The sequence below is a fragment of the Amblyomma americanum genome, chromosome 10 (assembly GCF_052857255.1).
Source record: "Amblyomma americanum isolate KBUSLIRL-KWMA chromosome 10, ASM5285725v1, whole genome shotgun sequence".
Lineage (NCBI taxonomy): Eukaryota > Metazoa > Arthropoda > Arachnida > Ixodida > Ixodidae > Amblyomma > Amblyomma americanum.
Window position 1 is genome coordinate 38,347,864 of NC_135506.1, and position 24,784 is coordinate 38,372,647.

General features: G+C 45.4%; 1 protein-coding gene and 1 long non-coding RNA gene across 3 annotated transcripts in view; both read right to left on the bottom strand.

The window, feature by feature from the left end:
* LOC144107012 (uncharacterized) overlaps nucleotides 1-20,864 on the bottom strand; it is an 88,201-nt gene extending 67,337 nt beyond the window's left edge. Inside the window, exons 1-4 of the mRNA XM_077639989.1 lie at nucleotides 20,785-20,864; nucleotides 17,811-17,858; nucleotides 16,294-16,317; nucleotides 12,212-12,241 (exon numbers count right to left, since the gene is read on the bottom strand). Of these exons, the coding sequence (XP_077496115.1) occupies nucleotides 12,212-12,241; nucleotides 16,294-16,317; nucleotides 17,811-17,820 (64 nt within the window). The 5' untranslated portion in view covers nucleotides 17,821-17,858; nucleotides 20,785-20,864. The remainder of the gene's footprint in view (nucleotides 1-12,211; nucleotides 12,242-16,293; nucleotides 16,318-17,810; nucleotides 17,859-20,784) is intronic.
* LOC144107736 (uncharacterized) overlaps nucleotides 1-24,784 on the bottom strand; it is a 360,923-nt gene that overhangs the window by 291,321 nt on the left and 44,818 nt on the right. The window lies entirely within an intron of this gene.

Genomic DNA, 24,784 nt, shown 5'->3' on the forward strand with positions numbered 1-24,784 from the left:
AGTGACCAATATCCTATCATCGGTCTCCATCCATCAAGGGCCCGCCAATTACGCCGTAGGTGTTTTGTGGTCAATTGGGACAAGTTTCGCACCACCGTCGAAGATCTCTGTCTGCAATCATCTACACTACTTGTGGACTGCTTACAAACTGCGCTGAATAAGGCTACTGCTGTCACCTAGACGGACGTGAATCGCCCGGCGCTGGATGCTTGTCTGCTTAACCTGTGGGCTGCTTGCCGACAAGCGGAGATGGCAGCTTCCCGAGACCCGACTTCTGCGCAAGCACGGACAAGGCTGAATTACCTTACTACTAACGCTCGTAGATATGAGCGCGATCTCTCGCGACGGCAGTGGCATGCGTGGTGTGAGCAGTTTTCGAGAAAGTCATCGAATGCTGCACACTAGCGAACGTTTCGTGCAATGGAACATGGTTCCCGTCGTCCTGACTCAGCGGCCACGGCATGCTTCGCAGCTAACTTAGCTACAGATGAATTCGCCAGAGAGGCAGCGCGGATGTTTTTCCCCAAGTATGTGTTGCGTCAAAGGGTCATAGGAGCCCCCTTGGCTGCCATTCCAGCACGTGTCGATAAGCTCCCATATACAGCCGACGCCGAGGGAATTGCAAGCCCATTTTCAATGCCCGACTGTCTTGCAGCAATAGACGAGGCCCGTCGGAAGACTTTGCCCGGTCCCGACTCCATTCCGTACGATGTTTACAAGAACTTAAGTTCCGCTGTACTGCCTCAACTCCTCGCCACCATTAACAAGGTATGGATAGAAGGCGCCGTACCAGAAACTTCGAAATCGGCTATTTTGATCCCCATTTAAAGCCGGGGAAGCCGCGACAGACCTCAAGATTTTCCAGCCTATATCGCTTACGCCAACATTATGCAAGCTTACCGAAATAATGCTTGCCACACGACTGTCGTGGTGGCTTTAGCACCATGATTTCTACCATCCCGCCCAAATTTGTTTTCGTACGTCCATAGGTACAGAAGATGGACTGGCTGTCTTGGCGTCAACAGTTCTGGCCTCAACTCGCAGCCACAATGTACGTACTGTACTGGCCATGGACGTTGAAAAGGCGTACGATAATAACAGTCATGCTGTCATCCTGAAATCGCTTGACATGCTGCATTTCCTCGTTAGAGTGCGCAATTTTGTTAAATCCTTCCTTGAAAGCCGACACTTTGCCATACGCCTCAGTGGTGAGGCCGTCGGATTATTTGTGCCTCATCGCGGCGTTCCTCAGGGATCGGTGTTATCGCCAATATTAGTTAATATTGCTTTTATCCCCCTTGCTTGGCGCTTGCATGATGTCTCCGAGATTAAGTTCTTATTGCATGCTGATGACATAACGGTGTGGAGCACTCAACGACCTGATGACTGAAGCAGCAGGCCTACAATCAGCCATAGATATCACTTCGACTTTTGCTTCTTCAATTGGTCTCCAGCTTTCAGTGAGCAAAAGCACGTTCGTGTTATTCGCCAACCGCTGGCGGCGCCGTAAACTGGCTGCAACACCAACTCGTCTCCATCTATCCGGAACTCCAATTCAAGAAAGTTCGACCGTAAAACGCTTCACAATACACGAGTCAGGTCAGGCTAAAAAGCAAGCAATTCAGGCGTTGGGTCTGATTAGACGCATTTCTCCTAAAACAGGCGGAGCCCGTTCTCATGTGGCACGACAGTTGATGCGGGCGGTTGTGCAACCACGCCTCGTTTTTAAGCCCAATTCCAGCATTTGACGGGGGCTCAATGGGATCGTCTAGAAGCTGTTTTGAGAGGCAATGAGGGCCATCACTTGCCTTCCCCGCATTTCCCCGATCGTGGCGCTCCAAGAACATGCGCAGCTGAATACACTAGATGAGCTGGTGCAGCAACGACGGGATGCTCGCCGCCTAAAGCCAAGCCTTACACACACCACGTGTACACTCAGGGCATATGATTCATTGCACTCCATTCTATAGCCGCCTTCGCCAGTTCTTCCTCACTGGCGTTTTGTGCAGCTAAGCGATACCAACCCGACTGATCTACGTCGGCCATCATCTATCCGCGCGGCATCGTGGCTTCGCGACCGAATTACATAGCAAGACGCCCATATGCCGCATGGATCCATCGTTATGTACGGTGATGCAAGCATCCAGGCCTGCGAAACAACTCCGGGAGTTTACTGTCCTTGCAAGCCTGCTCTGAAGGTTTCGCGTCAAGGTTTCGCCTCTCAGAACCTCCTTCCTCCCTCTGTGCGGAGGTGCTTGCGGTTCAAGAGGCACTTGACTGTGGCCGCCGTTCCCATGCTACCCACGGCCCGCATTGTCATTCGCACCGACGCTCTTAAGTCACGTACACGCCTACTACGACGAGTCAGTCGCACCCAAGAAATCTGCCAAGACATCCATCGTCTAGCGGCACGCATCCCGCAACAAATCCGTATTTAGTGGGTCCCGGGTGACCTCCTGAGCGCACAACGCCGCGCAGATTGTGCGATCCGCCTTTCGACCCCAACCTCTTCTTTGCATCGAGTCCTCACTCTGGATGACACCACCCTCCTTTTAACAAGAAAGGAACACCTCCGGCGCCGCACACGTGCTCTAATCCCTCCGTGTGCAGTAACCCTCCCCGTGGCCTTACCCGTGCAGAGGATGTTGCCTTCGGAGGATACGGGTCGGGGTTACCCTAACTCCAGCTGTGACACGCAGGTGGCCGCATTTCAAAGATTTATATCCCCGCCCCCGGTGTCAAGTCTGCAAGAACAGAGACTGTAAGGCGGATATCCACCACCTGTGTTGTGGGACTGCCCGGCGCTGAGGCCAACGAGAATTCGGCACCTGGCGTAAGTGTGACTCTCACCGGACAATCCGGATTAATATATTGCATGAACACAAGGTCCATATCATCGTTCACTTCTTGATTTCATCAAATCAGCTCAAATGTTTTATTTATTTAGGCATCTTACTCATCTCTCCCTTCATAGTTTTTATGCCCTGAGGCAATAAACATCGCTTCAACAAAAAAGAAGCCCGTCTGATTATTCCATGCTTTTCTTGATCTTCAACTTGGGATTTCTTTCGCCCCAGCATATTAGATGAATGCTAGGAAATTGACCTTCATACAATAAGGTATACTGCTGTTGAGGCGCAGTGCCATTACAATCAGAATTTTCAAGTTTCAGTCAAGAAACCCCTTAAGAGGCTGCATGCTTACCCGCGCGGAGCGAAGATGTTTACTCTTGATTACGATTGCCCAGTGTGAGCTCTTATTCAGCTGACCCTACTTGACGCACTAGCAGTCACCCACGCTGTGCGACTTCGAAAGCTTGGTGAATCCTACCTACTCTCTGATAGGCATACTTCTCGCGCAGCGAAAAGCAGCGTGTTGTAACTCCTCCCTCGTAATAGGACTTTGATATTTACAGGGAGAACTCTGCATTAGCTTAAGCTAGACAGTTGTTTCGCAATTAAATTTTTAATGCAATTTACTTCTATCTTTCGACAAGACTGCATACAAAGCACTACCGCGTCCTACTCTTCAGCGCTTTAACAAAGGCAAAGAATTTCGTGCTTAAACGCTATCCTTGTGAACACCACTGAGGAGAGGCGATGGATGCGTGGAGGGAACACTTCAAGAGCATATAGCGTTGAACAATGTAGAAAGAATCTATGTAACCGATTGGTGGGAAATACTAAGCTATAGTTGGCGGCACTAGTGATGCGCAGACTGTAGGAAATTTGATAGAAAAAAAAGAGCACAGAAAAACTTGGGGAGCCCCTGGATCTCTGCTCAAGCTCGTGTGGAGAACTGAAAATCACTATACACGCTCTAAGGCCACCTTGCAAATTTCTCTTTAAATAAGCAGATTCCCTCAAATAAAGCAGATTCTCTATCGGCACTCGTGAGTTCTGCAAGGAATATATATTACACGCCGACGATAATATACCGAGACAGGTAGAGCCAGTGGAGTCTTTCGTATCAGCGTTATAATAGAACATTCCAGGAAAGCATCAAATTTTATTAGCTGTCAGTTCATAGAGCGCACCCCTAATGCTAAGGATGGTTAGGATGGTTAGTGTACTGACTGGAAACCCTGGAAACAGAGCATATTATCGTAGTGGTTTAAATCCAGCCGTGTGAACGCCTTCAGGTATTCCAGCTGAAAGGCGCCAAGAAACGGCATCACCGCCTACATAGCACGCCCAATACATACTGCTCGCCCGACAACATGGTGAAGACCAGAAGAGGACAGGCCACTGTCCTACAACCTGCGCGGATGAGATATTCTCGTAGAGTAGAAGTGACAGCGGCCAAGAGATTCTGGAATCTCCATCGATAAACTTCGCAACGAACTCCTCTCGCAAGAAGCAGCACTTATTCTCGCCTAAGGCCGAAAGTCACGCATGTCATAACTTTCCTTTGAACGTATCTCAAACAATAAATCTCGAAAATTCCCTGAGAGTAAAATAATCATTCAAAATAACCTCGTTCCATACTCAAAACCAATGTCTTTTTCGTCTTTTACGAGCCGTTTGGAGAGCGCGGGTTTTAGTGAGAAAGCACTAAACGCCCAGACAAGAATTTTGGTGAAACGCGGAGTAACACAGGAAACCTCGGGACACACTCCCACGGCCGTAGCGCCAGCTGTGCGAATAGGAGAATGAACTTGAGACTGACTTTGGCCAAATCTAGCCCAGCAACAGCCCACAACGACGTAGAGTAAATATCGCCGTCACTCGGTCTCGAACCCACCGCGGCGCGAACAGGTCAGCTGTGCTGGCCACTGCAGGAAAGCAAATGTTATCGCTGTACATTCCACATCGTCTCCTTCATCAACTTTCAATTGCGGCCCGATCAGATCAGCTAAACCTTTATCACAGCTTAACCTCAGTTTAATATCGTTGCCAAACGTACCGACGATTCAGCAAAGCAAAACCATCAGCCAACCAAGCTAAACACATGCTTTCGTACGACTACTGGGTTTAAATAATAAAAACCTAACACTTTTTTCCCGTTCTTGGAGGAAATCGCGCGCCTGTATAGGTGCAAATGAGAAGGAAGCAATGGATGTAGACAGGAGAATGTGTGGTTAGGAGCGTGGAAAGAAAAGGAAAAAGAGAGCTGGATTAGGCCGATCGAAACGAGTAGCCGCGGAACGGTGGGCTCCTGCTGCTTCAGTCGCTATCTCAGGCCAAGCTTTGCACCATCCTGGCGTGCGCAACTACGTCGTTTCCCGTAAAACTATCTACATATGCGCTGTTGCCATGTGCGTTGACTTCGTTCATTGGGAGCTCTGGGGGGCTGTTGTCAGGCTGTTATTGGGGGCTGTTGAATTTAACTGTTCAGATTGCATTATAAGCGAATTATCATTTCCTTTCAGCCTTCTCTGTTCCCAAACTCTTGTTTGAGAAAAGTAAAACTCAATTCTAATATCGTTCCCTTTGTTGTCCATAACATAGCATAAAGAAGAAGAACGTGGGTATACTAACAGAAATCCTCGAAGTATGCTTGAGTTCGTGGTTTTACGCGAAATCGCAGAATACTTGTTACCTTATTCATGCAGGCCTGGCCTGAGAGGGGGACACTTTCCGCAAAGCAAACAGACGTCCATGATTACGTAACGTTGTTCCGTATGTGTGTATATATGGCCCCCGCTTAGCCCATCAAATAAACCAGAATATTGTTTCTGAACATAGGACGCACAAGCGTGACATGTAACTACCACAAAACAGGTTAATACCTGCACGGAACAATTTGATGGTGGCTGGAAGTCAGAGGGCACGTTATTCCTCATTGTTTTTAGGACTAGCCATTGATAAAAAATGCTCGATTATCCCAGAGGTTGTCGCACCAAAAGGAGAGTATACTGGCCGCAGTTATTGGCACGCGCTCAACGTAACCGAGAAGCGCAGCTAGCTCACACTTTGTTAGCCTGGGCGAGAGTTGACTATTCGTACCAGAAATTAACCACATCGCGAAGGCTACGCTTTGAGTCACGGCACTTTCCAGATTAGCACCGCATTCCTGAGCAGCTTCATGGCTGCCACCTCTCACTGAACTGGCAAAATTCCTATGTCATAGACCTTCAGTTAAAAAACCGGAACAACTCGTCGCAAAATAAGAAGCGAAAGAATCGTGAGCTGTCCAGATTGCATTTCCATCAAATTTCGAGCTATTCAGAAAATTAGCATAAGTGAATATCCTTGCATGTCCTGAAAAATTAAAAATAAAAGTCCTCGCTCGTATGTCGAATGTAATAATAGCTAATAGCACAGGAAGAGACAATAGCACATTCCGGCAGCGTCGACGACATCTGTGTGAAGTTCCCACCTGACAAGAGTTGCAACAAAATTTGAAATGTGAATAAAAACTTAACAAAAGCACTCGGACATCAAAAGGCCGACGTGCAGAAGACAGCTTCCCGAAAAGCTATGTGCAAAAATGCCTTCCGAAGAAATATCTATCAAAAACTGAGGCTTGCGAAACTATTATTGCTCGCTTTCCTCGTGAAGAGCAACCTAATCTGAAGCCGCACTGGGGGAATGTGATAATAGCCACGTGCCGAAGCAATTATACATGTCTTAACAGCTGGGCAGTGCGCCGTTAGAGGCATGACAACTCGGCGCGATCTATCTGTCTGGCACAATTTGCATTATTACTACTCCGACATTAACAGACCGGCGTGCACAATGAGCTGAAAAGCAACGCAAAAAATTGCATAAAATAGATCGCCGCAGTGAAAGATTAACCTTACGCAGTTCCTTCCTAATATGAGTGTTTCAGTGCAATTCGAGCAAAGAGCCTCGCGCCAGCTGCATCCAAAGCGAAGAAGTTCTAATAAGCTTTAACTGAGAACTGAAAACAAATCAAAAGATTCGAAGTCGAATAACTTGCTCTGTGCACACAACAGAAATGCAAAAACGTTCATAAAATACATTGCCCAATCAAAGATGTATCTACCACATACCGTCAGTCGCCTTTGTGTTCACATCGGTCGCTGTTAAAGTAGAGTGGAAATATTACTTTGAAATTGGTATAGCAAAAATGAGCAATTATTTTTCAGCCTAATAGAAACGAGCTTCTATGCTTGTTTTCTCTTTTCAGGAAATTACCAGTTTGCACTTGATAACAGCGTTGTGAATTCAGGTTCAAAAGTGTGGGCTCCGTGAAAGACGTCAACGCAGAATTTGCACACAAGAAAAGACACCATATAACTTTATAAATCGACTTTTTCCCTGCAAACATGCAAACAAAGGAGGTATAAGCTGTTTCCCTCAAGGCACCCGTGACTGCTGCCAGGATTATGCATTTCATGAGGAGGAATATACCGCGAAAGATGAAGCCTTAGGGAATGCATACATTTGCGTATTTCGTAACGATAGAGCATCCTCGGGGAGCACCAAATTATATTAGTCTTGAGTGCATAGTGCGTGCCACTGATGCCATCTTGGCCAGATTAGGATGTTATGCCACTGGAAGATTGTCTTCCTTGATGGTTGTTGTACTGAATGGCAACACTGAAGACTCAAGAAAATATTGGAGTATTTAAAACGACCGCTGTTTGAAGGCTTGAGGGCGTTCAGTTGAAAATCGCTGAAAAATAGACGACGTCACCACCTGCATAGCACGTCCAAGTTATGCCGCTCGCCCGGCAATGTAGTGAAGACAAGCCGAGCACAGATCCCTGTCGAACAAGCTGTACGAATGTGAGCTTCGAGTAGAGTTGAAGCTAACGGTGATAATGATTCCGAAATCCCCATCGGCTAACTTATCGAGGAACACCTCTCGCAAGGAGCAGAATCCTGTTCTCGCCTAAGGCCGAAAGTCATGCATGTCATCAGACCACTACCTTCTATCACAAATTAAAAAAAATCATGTAGGATATTCCTTGGGAAGAAAAATAACCCTTCTGAAGGAACCAAGGTCTAGGCTTTTAATAAAAAAAAATGAACCTGCGCAGTCTCGCCTCAGAGCCTTTAGGAAAAGGCAGATTTTAGTGGGAAAGCCCTACTTAACGCGGCCCCTACCAAGAATCTTGTGAGAAACGAGGAGCACACGTGTAATATGATTAACTCCCACGAGCGTCGCGCCAGCTGTAGCCAAAGGGAGAAACTCTAGTAAGCTCAGAGGAGTGACGCGCCAGCTGCAGCCAAATAGAGGAAACTAATAAGCTCCGAGGAGCCTCGAGGCAGCAGCAGACAAAGGTAAGAAACTACTAACATTCGAGGAGTGTCATGCCAGCTGCAGCCAAAAGGAGGAAACTTGTAAGATCAGAGGACGTCGCGCCAGCTGCAGTCATAGAAAGGAAACTGTCGTAAGCTAAGGGGAACGTCGCGCCATCTGCAGCCAAAGGAAGGCAATTCTAGTAAGCTCAGAGAATTGCCGATCCAGCTGTAGTCAAAAGTAAGAACTCTAATGAGCTCAAAGGAACGTCGTGCCAGCTGCAGCCAAAGGGAGGAGCCTCTAGTAAGCTCAGATGAGTGCGGCGTGAGCAGCAGACAAAGCGACGCAACTAGTAAGCTGAGCGGAGCGTCTCAGCAGCTGCAGCTAAAGGAAGAAGACTGTAGTAAGCTCTGAGGAGCGCCGCGCCATCTGTAGCCAAAGGGAAGAAACTAGTACGCCCAGAGTTGCGTAGCAATAGCAGCAGCCAAAAGGAGGAAGTTCTAGTAATCTTACAGGAGCGTCACGCCAGCTGTAGCAATGGAAGGAAACCAGTAAGCTCAAAGGACGTCGCGCCAGCTTCAGCCATAGGAAGCAAACTGTCGTAAGCTCGGAGGAGCTTCGCGCCAGCTGTAGCCAAAGGGATGCGAGGCTCAGAGGAGCCTCGCATCAGCAGCAGCCAAAAGGAAGAAATCTAGTAAGCTTAGAGTATCATCGCACCAGCTGCAGCCAAAGGTAGCATGATGCCAGCAGCAGATAAAGAAGGAAAATCTAGTAAGCTCAGAGGAGCATGGTGCCCACAGATGCCACAAAGAGGTAGCAAGAAAGCACACAGGAGCGTAGTGGCAGCTGCAGCCAAAGGGAGAGACTCTAGTAAGCTAAGAGGAGCGGCGCGCCAGCTGCAGTCAAAGGGAAGAAACTAGTAAGCCCGAAGGATCAGTGGGCCAGCAGCAGCCAAAAGCAGAAACTCTGTTAAACTTAAAGGAGCGTCACAACAGCTGTAGCAAGGAGGGGAGCTAGTAAAATCAAAGGACGTCGGGCCAGGGGCAGTCATAGGAAGGGAACTGTCGTAAGCTCAGAGCAGCGTCGCGCCAGCGGCAGCCAAAGGAAAGAATATCTAGCAAGCTGAGAGGAGTGCGGCGTGAGCAGCTGCCAAAGGGAGGAAACTAGTAAGCTGAATGGAGCGTCTCAGCTGCTGCAGCCATAGGAAGGAAACTGTCGTAAGCTCAGAGGAGCTTCACACCAGCTGTAGCCAAAGGGAGGAAACACATTCAGAGGAGCGTTGCGGCAGCAGCAGCCAAAACGAGGAAACTCAGAATGGAAATCGAATGAGAACATTTAGATGCCGCAAACATTCCCTGTGAGAACGTGCACTGTGACCTGAACAGATGCGCAAAAAATTGCTTAAATAACATTGTCCTATGTTAAAATGAATCTTACAAATTTCTTTTTCCTCAATGTTAGCGCATCAATGCAATTTGTAAGTCCAGTAATTTGGAGTGAGCTGGTTTTCCAGACATCATTGTAGAGCTCAGACAGACATGGGATGCTGGGTAAGATACTGATTTAAATGTTCCGTTCAGGATTGTTAGTGTGCTAACATGAGATGAGCCGCTAGTTAACCATGTTTTCTGTAGAGCGTCGCGCCAGCAGCCTAATAAGCTCAGAGGAGCTCCGCGCCAGCGCAGCCAAAAAAGGAAACTAGTAAGCTCAGACGCGCGCTGCGCCAGTTGTAGCCAAAGGGAAGAAACTAGTAAGCTGAGAGGAGCATCGCGCCAGGAGCAGACAAGTAAGGAAACTAGTAATCTCAGAGGAGCGTCACGCGAGCAGCAGCAAAAGAAAGGCAACTAGTAAACTCAGGGGAGCGCCGAGCCAGCTGAAGCAGAGTGGAAAAAGGTGTGGAGATGCAGAGCGAGTACGGCGGCTGCCTGCACATGCAGACGCCAAATTAATTACAATAGATGATGTCTGAAGAAAGAAGTGCAGCAAACGAAAAATTATAAAGCCCATCCGGCCAAAGATTACAAAGCAAGAAAGAATGCCACGGTGAGGTGAACAGCGCAAAAGGCGCGCCAACATGAGTGCACCGGTTCAGTGGATAGAGCGAGGCCCCAAGCCGAAGCACATTGTCGCAGGCAATATAGCTTTGCTAAACGGGACGCGGAAAACATATGCAGGGCGAAAAACAGGAAAAGCGAGAAAGAAGATAGAAGCGCGATAAGAGCGAGATCTAAGAGGTGAATGATGAAGTTGCTGGGGACTTACAGTTAAATGTTGACTACCAATTGACTGCAGAGTTTCCGAATAGAGGCAACGAAGACTCAACGAGGAGCTCAGATGGCTTATCGCAAGATGAAAGCCGAGGCACAAATGCAGGAAATACTTTTCTGTCGCAACTAATGTTCATTTAACTTAACCAGGTAAATCGCGGATAAGACTGGATTTTCCATTTAGCAATAGTAGTTTTGGCCGGAATACGCGACTTTGAAACCTGCACACCAATGCCCACCAGTACATGTCACATCACGGAGCATGTCACGTGGATTTAAGGTTGGAGCAACAAGCGTCAGCCTGAGGAGGCAACGAAGGTCACGTTATGCATTCACGTCCTTGCGACTTCGCCTTGCGATTTTTTCGCTCATTCCCAGCTTGAAAACTATAGGCGCCTAAGCAGCGGATCTACCTAATCTGCAGAGATTTTTCCTTTAAAAACTGAAATATGTGAGAACGCTCCTTCAACAAGTGAATTTTGTGGCATGGAGAGAATTGTGTAATTGTAGTAGATGGTGAAAAGGCTAACAGATCCTACATCACAAGCAAAGTCACTTTAAAAAAGTTGGAAATGCGAATGAGATAAAGTTGCCGTAGTGGTTTGCTTCGAAATAATTTCTACCAACAAGGTTTCTCTACCATGCACACAATCCGACACCACGCGGCCGCCTTTCGTGGTTCGCCTCCGTCGAAACGCGTCCGTTGCGTCAGACAAGAACGCCGGTTCTCAGCCTAATTAACCGTGCGTGCTAACCACTGAGCCGTCGCGGCGGATCGGCACCAAAATTAATAGTCAACCTTTCTAAAGAAGCAAGAGATTTTCCGAGCGCAGACCGGCGACGCCAAAGAAATTCGCTTGCGTTTTGGAGTAAACGACGAGGTTTATAGTGTTCATTATGCGGAGCGGAGAAAACTTGTGCCGGAAATAAGTAGTGCGACTAGCAGCAGTTACTGCTTTTCATAATATATTATGATATTAATCCCCAGTATGACATAGGAATACACTTATAAGCGCTTTTTGAGGATGGAGACACGCTTAGGGCAGCTGTGTGCTGCGCAGTGCCTGTGCGAGACTCCTATTTGTTTGAAAACTTATGGAGGCCTCCGTTACGGCACATCTTTCTCTCCTTGTCACACCTCCTTCATAACTTTCTTCACAGCGTGACTGAGGTGTGCACGAGAAGCGAGACAATTCCTTCCCACTATATTTTTTTTTTTGAACGGCAGTCCCCTGCCTTAAAAGGGGCTATACCACTTCCGACCCATGTCACGAGTCTGTTCTGTGCGCGAGTTGTAATCTGAACGACAGCTTGGATTTACAAATTGTGTTAACTGCGTTCTCCTGCGTTATCGTTGGCACCAAATTCCACGATCTATCATTTAGCCTTAAACCTGTAACCAAACGTTAATATTTAGCGCTACCAAGGATTCCCGCTGGTTAACTCAACTACCTGCCGGTAGGCTGCAATTTCTAAGATAAAACTTTGGGACGACAAACAATGACACTCGATACTTGAAATTTTCTCATTAAGATGACAGGAGAATGGCTAGCAAGCTTGGACACTGACTTGTTTGAGAAACACTTGTTTGAGAAAGAAACGCAGCACTGCATTTTTATGAACTGTAGGTAGTAACTTAAAATGGCTCGAGTGTGTTGTTTGTAAATACTCCACATGAATATTATGCGTGGTTCCCAAACGCTTACTAAATAAAGCAGTGGAACTTGATGTTCATCTGGAAATTTTGACACCGTGTCACTTCCTGTGTATATTGCTAAAATAAGGCTCACCTGTAGTTGAGGTAGATAGTTCGGTAATATCTATAAAAACAATGGAAACAGTCAATGTTGACTAAATTAACGAGCTGCGCAATTAATAGAACGCACGCTATCTCGTCGTTCAGGATGTAATTCTCTTAAGAAAATTACAGGGTGTTTCATCTGAGACTTTACACAGTTTTAAAAATAGACATTGAGTTAGAACAGCGCTTTTTTTGAATATAGCATTGCCACTGCCGTAGTACATCAGAACTCTTATGAAGTACCAGGCTGGTTAACTGATATGAAATAATTCTCTTTCTAAATATTACAGTTTGGCTTCTTTATTCAGAGGTGTGCAGCCCACCCAAGTAATATCCTTATCAGTCTTACCCAAGTATTGCCTGCATCGCGTCAAAATACATGCGCTTTAGAGAAGCTTGCAGGCAAAGCAACCTCTCCAGTGCACGCAACTCGTCGTAATAGCAAAAATTTGTTGAGCTTCAGTGCCGAGGGCTTTTTACAAATTTTTTATGTGACCGCTATATTCCATAGATCAAAAAAGGCTTATTTGCTTTATGTGTATTAAGAATGTAAGACCATGTGCAGTTCGGTATTCATTTGTTTATAAAAAGTTAATTACGTACGTGTTTGAAAGCCTTACGTGTTTCAATGCCCAGATATAAATTCAGAAAAGCGCGGGCTGACCCCACTTCGGAGGTGGCACGTGAAATCTTAACATTTCTGATGACAACATTTTTTTAAATGTAATTACATGCGACATTGCAGTTACAGCCCTGAACTACGAAGGTTAGTTACCTCCTAACAGGCAGTGAACTGTCTTGACGCTGTAAAGCTTTCTATAACATCAAGAATTAGGGACTGTTGACCTTTCACGTTCCATTCTCAAGCAACTCTATCATTCTGTTATGGCATGGATAATGTTCACGCGTTATAGTTGAGTGTTCAAAGCCTTGCGCAACGTAGTGGCAGCTACGGGAAGGACAAGCGGTTGTGCCGAATTATAAATAATGATGACACTGCGTTTGATTGCTTTACTGTACTCCATAAATGAGTTCCCATACGTTTTGATACATTCTTACGGCATGCTCATGAAGAAGTCAACATACCGTCACCTTCCTCAAAATCCCTTGATGTTTTAACGGTGGAGTCGTGATCTAGAAAGACATTAGAATTTAATCGCTCTTAGGATAGACTCGAAATATACACTAGCTTACCTACAACCAGAGACCGCATAATATTCTAGGTAGCAATTATAGCTGGGTGGTGCAGTTAATTTTTTTAAACCATTTGTGGTGTTCTTAAATCTTGTGTATGGGTGCTTTGGAATATCAAATAGTCGTAATGAAAAACAAAATGCAACTCAAGCTGGGCGTACAACTTCCTACAGGTCATACTTCATGCCCGACCTGGTGAGATGTGGAGTAACTACCTTCCTTGTATAAATCGGACGCAATGTTTGCAAGAATTCAGACTAAACGAGGAACCCGGAACCTCAGATGTGAAGGAATAGGAATTTTAAGGTGGATAGAGAATTATTCATCCTTATGTTTTGGATGAGGTCCACGCGATGTTTTTGAACATTCAAAGTCATCTGCCATGTGGCGGCAGCCGTGAAGACGACAAGCGCTTGTCACGGGTTCCGTCAATTGTTAAGAGGGCACTGATTAGATTCAAAATGCTTATTAAATTAAATTTGTTATTGGGGAAGACAAATAGCGCAGTATCTTCCTCACATCTCAGCGGACACATGAACCACGCCATAAAGGAAGGAATAAAGTAGAGAGTGAAAGAACAAAGGAAGAAACAGGTGCCGTGGTGGAGGGCTTCGGAATAATTTGGACCACCTGGGGGACATCGCAACCCCACATTTGAACCGGCCGTAATCCCATCTAAGCAATGACTACAAGGACTACACTGTTATGCCTAAATAATGCTAATGGGTCTCTCAATTTCGAGGATTTCTGAACGTGCCGTCTAGATACAGTTGAGTAAGCCTGAACATACAGTTCATAAGAAACTTTCCTAATCAAGAGATAAGAAACTCAATACAGATCATTCATGTGTTGGTTCCAGACATTACACTTTATTCCACTATAGAAATGATGCACAGTTCATGGAGGGTTAGCGCACCAAAGTGACTCAGGCTGTGCAGGACGCCGTAGTGGAGGGCTCCGTAAACTACGACTACCAGCCGAGCGGCATAACATCTGGGAGACTGCGGCAGCTCCACTATAGAAAGACCACTAGGCGACAATATGCGTGTTTTCGAGGTGCGACATTCATTCTCAGCTTCAGCGTAGTCACGAAGTCTCAAATATGGCTTCTTGAGTTATATTACGCGGCATCTTGTAAATTACCGTAAGTCAAATACATCAGTGTTGTATCTAAATTCGCAAAATCGGCGCTACGAGTGCCGGATGGGCTCTACAGTAAAATGCACTTAGGGCTGACGAACGCTTCATGACTCATGTTGCGAAAAAGTGGAAGCATGGCGGCAGTGCTTGCTGTTGCACCTCCAACTCCCGTTGTTGATCTTCCCCTCAAAGTATGCTCGTCCCAAATAAGGCCTGATTTATTGAACGAAACCATTAGGAGAACAAAAGCATTCCCAGTCGCTGCTAGTGTATCCTTACATGACAGCTGTATTCTCATTTCTAACCTTAAGCAGTGGCCGTACGAGATATAAAACGTTTTATGACGTACTTAGCCTAATCAGACTGCTTGCATTTCAAAATTAGTATTCACTTCCGCTGGACAAAGACCTGCTGCCTCAATAGTGCCTGGTGCACGCGCTTGTTACTTTCGGCGAAGTCAGTTCTCCCAAGGACACCGCTTCTCCGCACGCGAGTCGCACTCATCGTTCGTGTACATCCCAGGGTTAAAGCAGTTCCAAAAGCTTTTAGCCTTGGAACCTTCCCAGGATGATTTCTGCTACTATTACTATTCAGCACTACTCAGTATTACCATTCAGTAAGCGTCGTAAATAAGTGGATATTTTCGCCTTGCGGATGTGTTAGGAACAATTGCTTTGGAATCATTGTAAACTGCAACTCTACTGCGACTTCCTTCATAAGTGCTTTGATATCTCCCTCAGGGTGACGAGTTTGCATTTGTTAATTTCCGCAAAATGTCTCATGTTTCCCTCCACCACAGTAGCGACGTGTACTGGCTATTAGTAGGCGAGAGACTTGTTTTCTGTCGCGTGTAGAACTCTGCATCTGTGTTCCTGGCTGAACGCAGGATTCCGGTTTTCACAGCCAAAAATGTGAACCTTGGTTCAGACAATGTAGCCCTGCATTCTATTGTTGACTGTACGGCGCCAGTCGGAAGACCATAATTACGTGATAAATTAGTTTACTTAAACTTACGCAACGTACTTTCGCAATGAGTCTAATTCCAGCGAAACCCCCTCTACATTTAAGGTAGAGGGGGAAGAGGAAGCGCGAGAGTAAAGAGGGTGGAGATTGCTGGTTCCTCACTGGCTTTGCAGGTTATTAGTGGAGAAGTGCGCAAGTGGACGATGGCTGCCACAGGAAGGACCAAGAGGTTGGCTGCTATGCAGTGGGTGGGCCATGTCAAGGGCAGGGCAATGGGCAACCAGGGGTGTTTCCACGGAAGAACGCCGGCCTATATGGCTTAAGCGAAGCATTCCCTGAAGGGTTTGAAATGCGAGCTTGGTGCCGAACTTTCTGTCGGCCACCCCTTTTTTTTGCTTCGCAGGCTATTTCGATACAGGTTATTTTCTGTTCTCGCTATGCCGTTTTTAGCAAACGGCAGAATGCTTCATGTCACTGCTTAGTTCAAGTCGTACAGGAATAAGCATGAGCACATGCGTCCCAGTACAGCATGCGGGACCTTCCCCGCCTACCTAGCTGTTTAATCGCTGTTCAGTTCGTATTGACTTTGCACAGACCAACACTTCTTTCCGTCCTAGTACCAACAACACTGGTCACAAGCGAAATCATGCTTATCAATATAGCTCGTAGGTATTACCCTCTTTCTTTAAAGTGCTGTGATGATAATAATATACGGCATTCAAAGCGCTGGAGCAATGGAACTACGGAATTTTCACTACATAAAGAAAACCGTACCTTTAGTTTCCGATGTTATTGGGCCTGCAAAAAATACAGTATTGAGGCCCTTATATTCATGAATAGTAAAACAAATTACCTTAAAGTAGTTGGAATTTTAGATTGAATCGACTAGAGGTGCACAAAAGCTGTAACAAAGCAGTCAAAATGGCGCAAAACTGATCCCTTGAGTGTTAACAGCCTTTATTGATTTCGATAGGCGAAAGTAAAAACCAAACGTTTGGGTGGGCAGCAACTGCTAGTCCACATCGTTGGCACCTTAAACTCGTCTCATAAAGGACTGCATTATGCCGGGCCTTTTTTTTGTACACTGTCCTCAGTGAAAAATTAAGCGGGGTAAGCCGACAAGTTCGAGGCAGAGTATCTGAAGACCGGTGTGGTACGTGGATTCTATCAGTACTCAGAATTCTATAATATGAATGAGGATCCGATACATGTGCTCATTTAAATGACTCTGAAAGAGAAGAACGGCGTTAGCCTAGCCGCATTGCGATCGGACACAGCGGGATCCTGTGGACCCTTGTCTGTCAGGGTCCCAAGACGAACTGGGACCTCGATCTACTTTATATTACGGGCGCCTACAACACTGCTACACATTCCATGACCGGTTTTTCCCCATTTTTCTTGACTTACGGCCGGAATGCATCCGCTCCCATTGACACAGTTCTTCCCTGCAGATTGCATGGAAGCTCACGACCGACACTCAAGGGCGCCAAAAACAGCGCCATGACGAAGGTCTGTTTGACACGGCTTTCCCTTCCGTGTCGCTCGTCTGGCTATGGATCTCCTCCAGTGCTCCCGGCCTCTCCAAGAATTTTCTTTAAAAATGCTATCGCCCATTCCACGTCCCGGATCGCACATCCCCAGGCAACTACATTATTGAGCCCCTCACGCCGTCTGCCGATCTCCGGCGACATGGTCGCGGCACTGCGCATGTCCAACGCTTCAAACCGCACTATGAGCCGGTTGTGAAGTGGGCACCATGAGTCTTCAAGGATAACTCCTGCTCTCCCTGGGGCCATTGTGAAGGGCATTAGCCTAGTCGCATTGCGACCCCTCAGAGCAGGAGCCTGCTGACACTGACAGACCTAGGACACTGTTTCAACGCCCTTGTTTTGCCGCCTTTTAAGCGCTGACCGAGGTCCCCGTTACATGACAAGCAACGGATCATCGGTGGGAAAGCGTCATTAGCACATATAAAAGAAAAAGACAACAAATGTCATTGTTTTCATTAATTTTTGCCCCCTATATATTCTTAATAAAACTGACATGTCTAGACGTTTACTTAAACCTAGTTACTGCTTGTATTGACAATTCTGAATTCGCCGACCATTTCAGTACTTAAGCTACACTGATAAGCGCGTGGTAATTACCGTATTACAACAGAGAAAGGAGATGGTACCCACATTAATACGAATGATGAGAATCTTGTACGGTTATGTAATTTTTCTTGTTAGACAGAGCAAAAAGGTTGTTCACTCCGATAACTCATATACCGAGACACAATATGTGTTTACCTTCGGTCATAGTCGTGGGTTGTCTGTCGTTTGGTGGTGAGGGCGACACTGCAATAAAAAAATGAGATTAATTTATCGCTTTTTATGCCTACCAGGCATGTAACGAAATTCAGCACAAGCAATTGCGCAACTAAGGCTAAGTAGCAGGTGACAAGTAATACTTCATTGGCCAAATGAACTCTAACGAAGCTCCGCAGTCATTATCCCGGTGAAGACTCCAATTAATTACATGCAAGAGTGCCACTTAGCAGCGAAGATAATTTAATCAAATTGGGCGACGTTTTAGTAAGGGCCGTTAAAAATGCTCGGTATCATCCCTGCGATTCATTTTACTGGATGTGCTAGGGAGTCATTTGTCTAGATTGTGAGCACTGATTTGCTCGGTTTATATATCATGCCAGCGGATGATATAAGTTTTTTATTATGACAGAAAAAGCTCGCCGTCGACGCACGTGGCGCGTTCTAAATCAATGCTTTGCAGCCGAGTCAAACCAGAAATGAGGTAAGCAAGCGCAAATAGCCAATGCCTGAACAGGAAAGCCGCTCCCAAGCATACGGTGCCTTCTGTAATGCTAGGCTAGAAATTGGTGCCAGGATCAATTGCGGCTAGGCAAACTAAACCACTTCCAAATGCCTCTTCTACTCACACGCGGATTCAAATTTGAGAACTCTACATCTAGCTTTCTTTTCGAAGATACGGAAGGTACTTATAGGCTGATATTTAAAAACACTGTCATTAAAACTTAAGTGGTTTAAATGCATGGTAACCGATAAGTGAAAGACAGGTATATTTTACGTTGATTAGGACGGCAGCAGAGAAGGGAACTGACGGCAGCGCTTCTCCACTTAAGTTTCAAGTGCTCTAGACAAACAAAACTAAAGCAGAAACAGGACCTCCGCAAATTTTCCAGCACAGCCACGCTATAAAACTTCTACGCGGTCTAGCGCTCGCCGCTTTGTTAGGCGGTGGTCCGCTTGTGTAGGCAAACCAAACTGCTGGGGGCTATTTCATGACCATTTGTTTTAAGGACTCTGCCAATACCAAGAATGGCTTGGGAGAGCGCAGAAACGGCTATGTGAAGTTAAACTATTCCACTAAAACTCTACTGCCCACGGAATTCTGCGGCGCCAACTTGCAAAGGGAGGACAAGAATCAATGATATGGAAGTGGACTGGATGAGCGTCAAGGATAAAATACTCTGAACACGAGTATTCCACTATCAGAGGTATTCAGGCCTGGGTCTCGCCACGAAAGAATGATGCCCAGCAAGAATTAGGATGAGCAAACACTCCTTAGTAGTGGCCTTCCAGCGCCCGAGCCCTTTTAGACGACGTGATGGCATGGCCCACCTACTGGGTACGCACAGAGCAACGAGACCACGCAAGACGCTCCCCGCGTCGAACTACACTAGGGTGTTTCATCTGAATATTTGTGAAACTGGAGTGTGTAAGCACATTCTGACGTGGTGCAATACCAACAGAGAAAAGTGTGTGAGGGAGACTCGCGCGACTGGAGCTAGTAACTCGCCGTGCTGGTAGATACCGCCACAGGACTTCTAGAGCCAGCATGCGAAGTACGTTATAATGCCTGAGTCGAATGCGAGACCCTAAAGACTTTAGGCTAGGCTTGAAGAGGGCATTTACTGATGAGCCGCGGAGGCCAATGCAGGAAGCAGCAGGACGCGACAGCCAGCCGGAGGCAGCAGCTTCAACCGAGACCAGCACTCTAGCCACCAGCGATGTGCGGCAATCCGGAATTGTCCTCATTTTCTCATAGGCTCCTTAATTATCGAGAGGCGTGTATCTTACCCTAAGCTATATCCATAAGACTTGAGAATTTCGAAAAAGAGGTTGGCTGCAGCGCTCTGGCCGCACAAGCTTTGGCTTTTTCGACGAGATACGTGCAGTGTGAGGTTGCTCTGGGTGCAAGTTTCTCGAAAGGGCATGTATTTTGGAACGATCTAGCCGAAATATTTTGGGCCACGGCCCCGAGGATAATATCGCTTTCAAAATTCTAAAGATAAATTTTTACTGTGGGTACTACGCGATTCAAAATTTAAGGAGGCTAACAGGAATTTTAAAAACAGAACTACTCAGAATGAGACAAACTGCCTCCTAATAAGCATGTCTTACTTCTATGCATAATATCTATGCATAATATCAATTTACAACTCCACTTAACAGAAACTTAATCGTCCAGAGAATTCGACCAAATGCTGGATGCCAATAAAGAAAAACCACATCAGAATGTTTACTACATCAGAATCGAAGCGAAAGCTCTAATTTGTGGTACGTAGAGGACGACGCAGAGTAGGTAGTGCCACAGGATGGAGCAGATGTAACTTGATGAAGACAACGCTCTCTAATGCTGAGCGCGAGTGTACAGTGCAGTTTGACACGGTGTGTTGAGTGCAGCGATAGCCTGGTGGTCTCGCTGAGTGGCCCTTGAAAGAGATCTGTTCGCGCAGCCGCGTGTTCGACCGCCGGTCATGAATATTGATTAAATTTCTGTTTTTCTCTTTTTGGTTTTGACCTCTAACTTAGCTGAAGATGAAAACTAGACACGCGGCGATCGAAGCACGAGGTTTCGTAGTGAAGCTGTCGCTTCAAATTGATCACTCAGACTGCAGGTCTGCCCTGCATAATTTCGTTCACGGCACGTAAACTTTGAATAAAAAAGATAAGGCTTCCATAAGACAGCATACACGCTTCTTTTGGGCTTGAACAGAAGACTGTGTACAGCCTGTTGAACCTGTCTAACTTAGAGCTGATGGTCCTCTAAAGCATGGTTGCTACAAGTTTGGGGAAAAAATCGCGCGGTCTGCAGCCTTATTTAAAGAGCAAGTATAGGGAGCGCTATATACTTTGGCTGAGTGTTTCCTCTCACGCGAGATAAGTGTCGCGCTTCGATAGCAGCTCTTTCCAATCTGTGTTCTTACACACAACGCTTTAAAGAAGATATGCAGCTACTTACGACAAAATATCAGGATAATAGAGATGAGGAGGAGGAGGAGCAGGATGCAGAGAAATTGAAGAATGCACTTCAGTCTCTTCCTCTCCCTGCATTGCAACCGATCAAACAGGCACTGCTGTAATCGCTTTGCAAGGTGTTTTTCCTGCGCACGCAAAAATATGCATAAGCACCGACTGGCGCCGGACATTTGAAAGCCCAGTCAGCGCCCCCGACCAGTCAGACAAAAACCTCGGCCTCGCCAATGCTCACCACAACGCAGTCGCATATGCACTTGCTAATGAGTTGTTCTGAAAGTTTAACATAACCAGCAAATCTGGATGAAATCATTTTTGAGCGTCAAACCGTATATGAGCGCAATTTTCGCAAGATTTCACTATAACAGTCAATATATTCGAAGGTCACCCGACGGCAGTCAACTGTTCGATCCGATCGATAAACACTTTAAAAGGTTACTACCTAGGAGACCAATGAAACATTGTCTTCAATATTTCCAGAATGGTGTCGTACAATTCTCCAATTCGCAACATTTTTCTCCGAGAATGTTGGACATGTGCGCGCCACATCTCCACCGCTAGAGTACTTCCAACATAGGCGTGTACATTCTTTTCACAGCTTATAGCGTCCTTAAGGTACTAAAAAAAATTTTCTTTGTCGTCAAAAATTTTGCATCTAGTGAGACAGCAACTATCATTGTGGAGAATTGCGCGCGGACTTCGGCAGCTAAATTAATGGGCTCCGTGTCACGTCCAAACTGAGGCCTCTACATGCAGTATATGTGCTTACTAGTTTCGATAACTATTACCAGTTTCGATATATAATTGGAAGGTTTCTTATTCGTACGTTTTTATTGCTAGTTCGCAAATGAGAAACACTGGGTCAAAAATTATGTCAAAACAGCAGAAATCATTGGCTTACACACTTGAATCACTACGAAAAGTTATCAAGATTACTCGTTGGAAACGCGTCAGGCCAGGAAAAAGCTGCTTCAATTCGCTAAGGGTCAGGACTCATTTTACAAGCTTAGGCACAACAAACTGTACATTAAGAACAAATGCTACAGTTATAACCCTGCTCGCGACTGCGTTTTCATGGAGGCTAATCTTCGGGCATCAGCAACTTCTCTTGGTAGTAACTCAAGTCACGGTATCGCTGGTTCATTACATGCTGAGCCGACTGATCGATTGTCTCCTTCGCCAGTCCACAATCAGCAGTCAAATGACGGTACCTCTGGCTCGACCTACGCGCCGTAGGGCTGCGCGAGGGGCAGTGGGCCAGTGTCCGATACTGGCAACTCGCTTTCTTTTCTTTTTTCCAACATACGAAGCTTACTACCCAAGCGCGATGAACTTAATCCTATCATTGATTCGTGTGATGCTGATGTCGTCTTACTAACCGAAACATGGCTTTCTTCCAAGATAGCGGACATTGAACTATTTGACTGTAAAAAACGCTATAACGTGTTTAGATCTGACAGAAGTGAGAGATCTGGGGAGGTGTTTTAATAGCTGTCGCGGATAATTTTGTAGCATCGCCTATTAATATTCCAACTAGCCTGGAACTGGTTTGGGTGGAACTTAGTGTACGTTTTAAGAGAATGATTTTGGGTATATGTTACCGTCCCCCGTCCTCGAGCCATACATTCGTTGATGAATTGCATGATTCCCTTAACATGATCACTGTACGATTTCCGAATACACCTATTGTCCTATCTGGTGACTTTAACTACCCTAGTATCGTGTGGACTAGTACATCACCTTATCTCAGCTCTTTTTCGTAAAAAGTTTTTGTCAACTTGTATGGATTTCAATCTTTCGCAGTTAGTCTCTAAACCTACTCGAACTACTTTATCCTCATCGAATGTTTTACATCTTGTTCTAACTAACGTGCCTGATCATATCCCTTCGATTTTTTACCTACCTGGTCTCAGTGATCATTCTTTGCTGCATTTTGATGTACAAATTCCTGTATCTATCCGAGTTAGTCAGACTAAACACATTAGAGATTATAAACGGGCTGACTTTATTGCTATTAACTGCGAACTAGCTGGTTTTTTGGATGATTACTTACCAGGCTTTTCACAGCGTTCTCTTTACGCTAACTGGGATTTGTTCAAGGATATCGTTGAACATCTCATTAACACTTTTGTACCATTAAGATCTTTGAAGTGCGATCGGGAATCACCTTGGTTTAATAATGTTTTAAAAAGACTCTCCAATAAAAAGAAGCGCTTGTTCCGCTCTGCGAAGTTGTTGAATTCTAAACAACGATGGGAGGCCTACTTTTCCGCAGCTGCAGAGTACAAAGGTGCGCTAAAAAACGCAAAGGACACATTTTTTAACCACACACTGCCTGCTATGCTGGTCAATAATCCAAAACAATTTTGGAATGTAGTTAACAAGAAAGACCCTTCCACAATACTACTTACTTCTTCTGATGGTGTTGCCTTTCCTCCATACGAATGTGCTTCTGTTCTAAACAATATATTTGCTGCGGCATTTTCTACCAACGTTTCTCTTGTTCATCGCGTGTGCCCTGTTTTTGATGCTCTTCCTATGGATCCAGTTATATTCGACGCGTCAGGCATCCAGTGCATCATAGAAAATCTTAAGGTTTCCTCTTCCTGCGGTGTTGACAACATTAATTCGAAGTTTTTAATTAATACAAAGTACTATTGTTGCATAATTCTTACTAAATTGTTTGAGCAGTCTCTTGCGACAGGTTGTATTCCCAATGATTGGAAAATTGGGAAGGTGATTCCACTGCATAAGTCCGGAAGTAAACATTCTCCTGATAACTTTAGACCTATATCACTCACTAGTATCCCGTGCAAGATCATGGAACACGTCATATATTCTCATCTCATCTCTTTTTTAGAATCTAACTCCTTTTTCAGCATTGCCCAGCATGGTTTTCGTAAGTCTTTTTCATGCGAAACTCAGCTAATATGTTTCACACATGACCTTCATTGCATCCTTGACCACGGGTCTCAGGCAGATTGCATATTTTTGGACTTCTCGAAAGCGTTTGACACTGTTTCACATGAGCTTCTCTTTCTTAAATTAAGCAATCTTAACATAGACCCTAATGTCCTTGCATGGCTACAATGCTTTCTTTCTAACCGTTCACAATTCGTAACAGCTAACAATATAAACTCTCATTCTTTGCCTGTCCGTTCCGGCGTGCCACAGGGGTCAGTTCTTGGGCCCCTCCTTTTTCTCATCTATATAAATGACTTACCGGCTAACATTTCTTCTTCAATTAATCTTTTTGCCGATGATTGTGTTATTTACCGCGAAATTAAAGATGGTAATGATGTCTCTTGTCTTCAATCTGATATTAACAAGGTTCTTGACTGGTGTTTTACTTGGAACATGCAACTAAACATTAATAAGTGTAAACATGTACGCATTTCTCGTCTCTCTAATGCCCCTTCTTCTTATCACATTAACAACGTGTCTCTCGAAACCGTGTCATGTTATAAATATCTGGGTGTTTACGTTTCTTGTAACCTGTCTTGGAAAACTCACGTTGAATACATAATAAATAACGCTGATCGCATGCTTGGGTACCTTCGCAGAAATTTCTCACGTTCATCTACTTCAATAAAATTATTACTTTATAAAACATTGGTTCGGTCCAAGTTAGAATATGCTGCATCTGTCTGGAGCCATGGCATCGATTCACTCGTTTCAGATTTGGAAGCTGTACAGAACCGCGCATGCCGTTTCATTCTTTCTAATTATCACCGAACAAGCAGTGTAACCGCCATGAAATCAAGTTTGTCCCTACCACTTCTTTCCCACCGCAGATCAATAGCCTCATTGTGTCTCTTTCATAAAATTTACCACAACAGCTTTCTCAATCCTAAGTTACTGTCTAGACCATGTTACATATCAGCACGCGTTGATCACCGTCATAAAGTTGGAATCCCATCTTGTCACACCAAATGTTTTCATGACTCATTCATACCCCGAACTTGTGTCAGCTGGAATCACCTTCC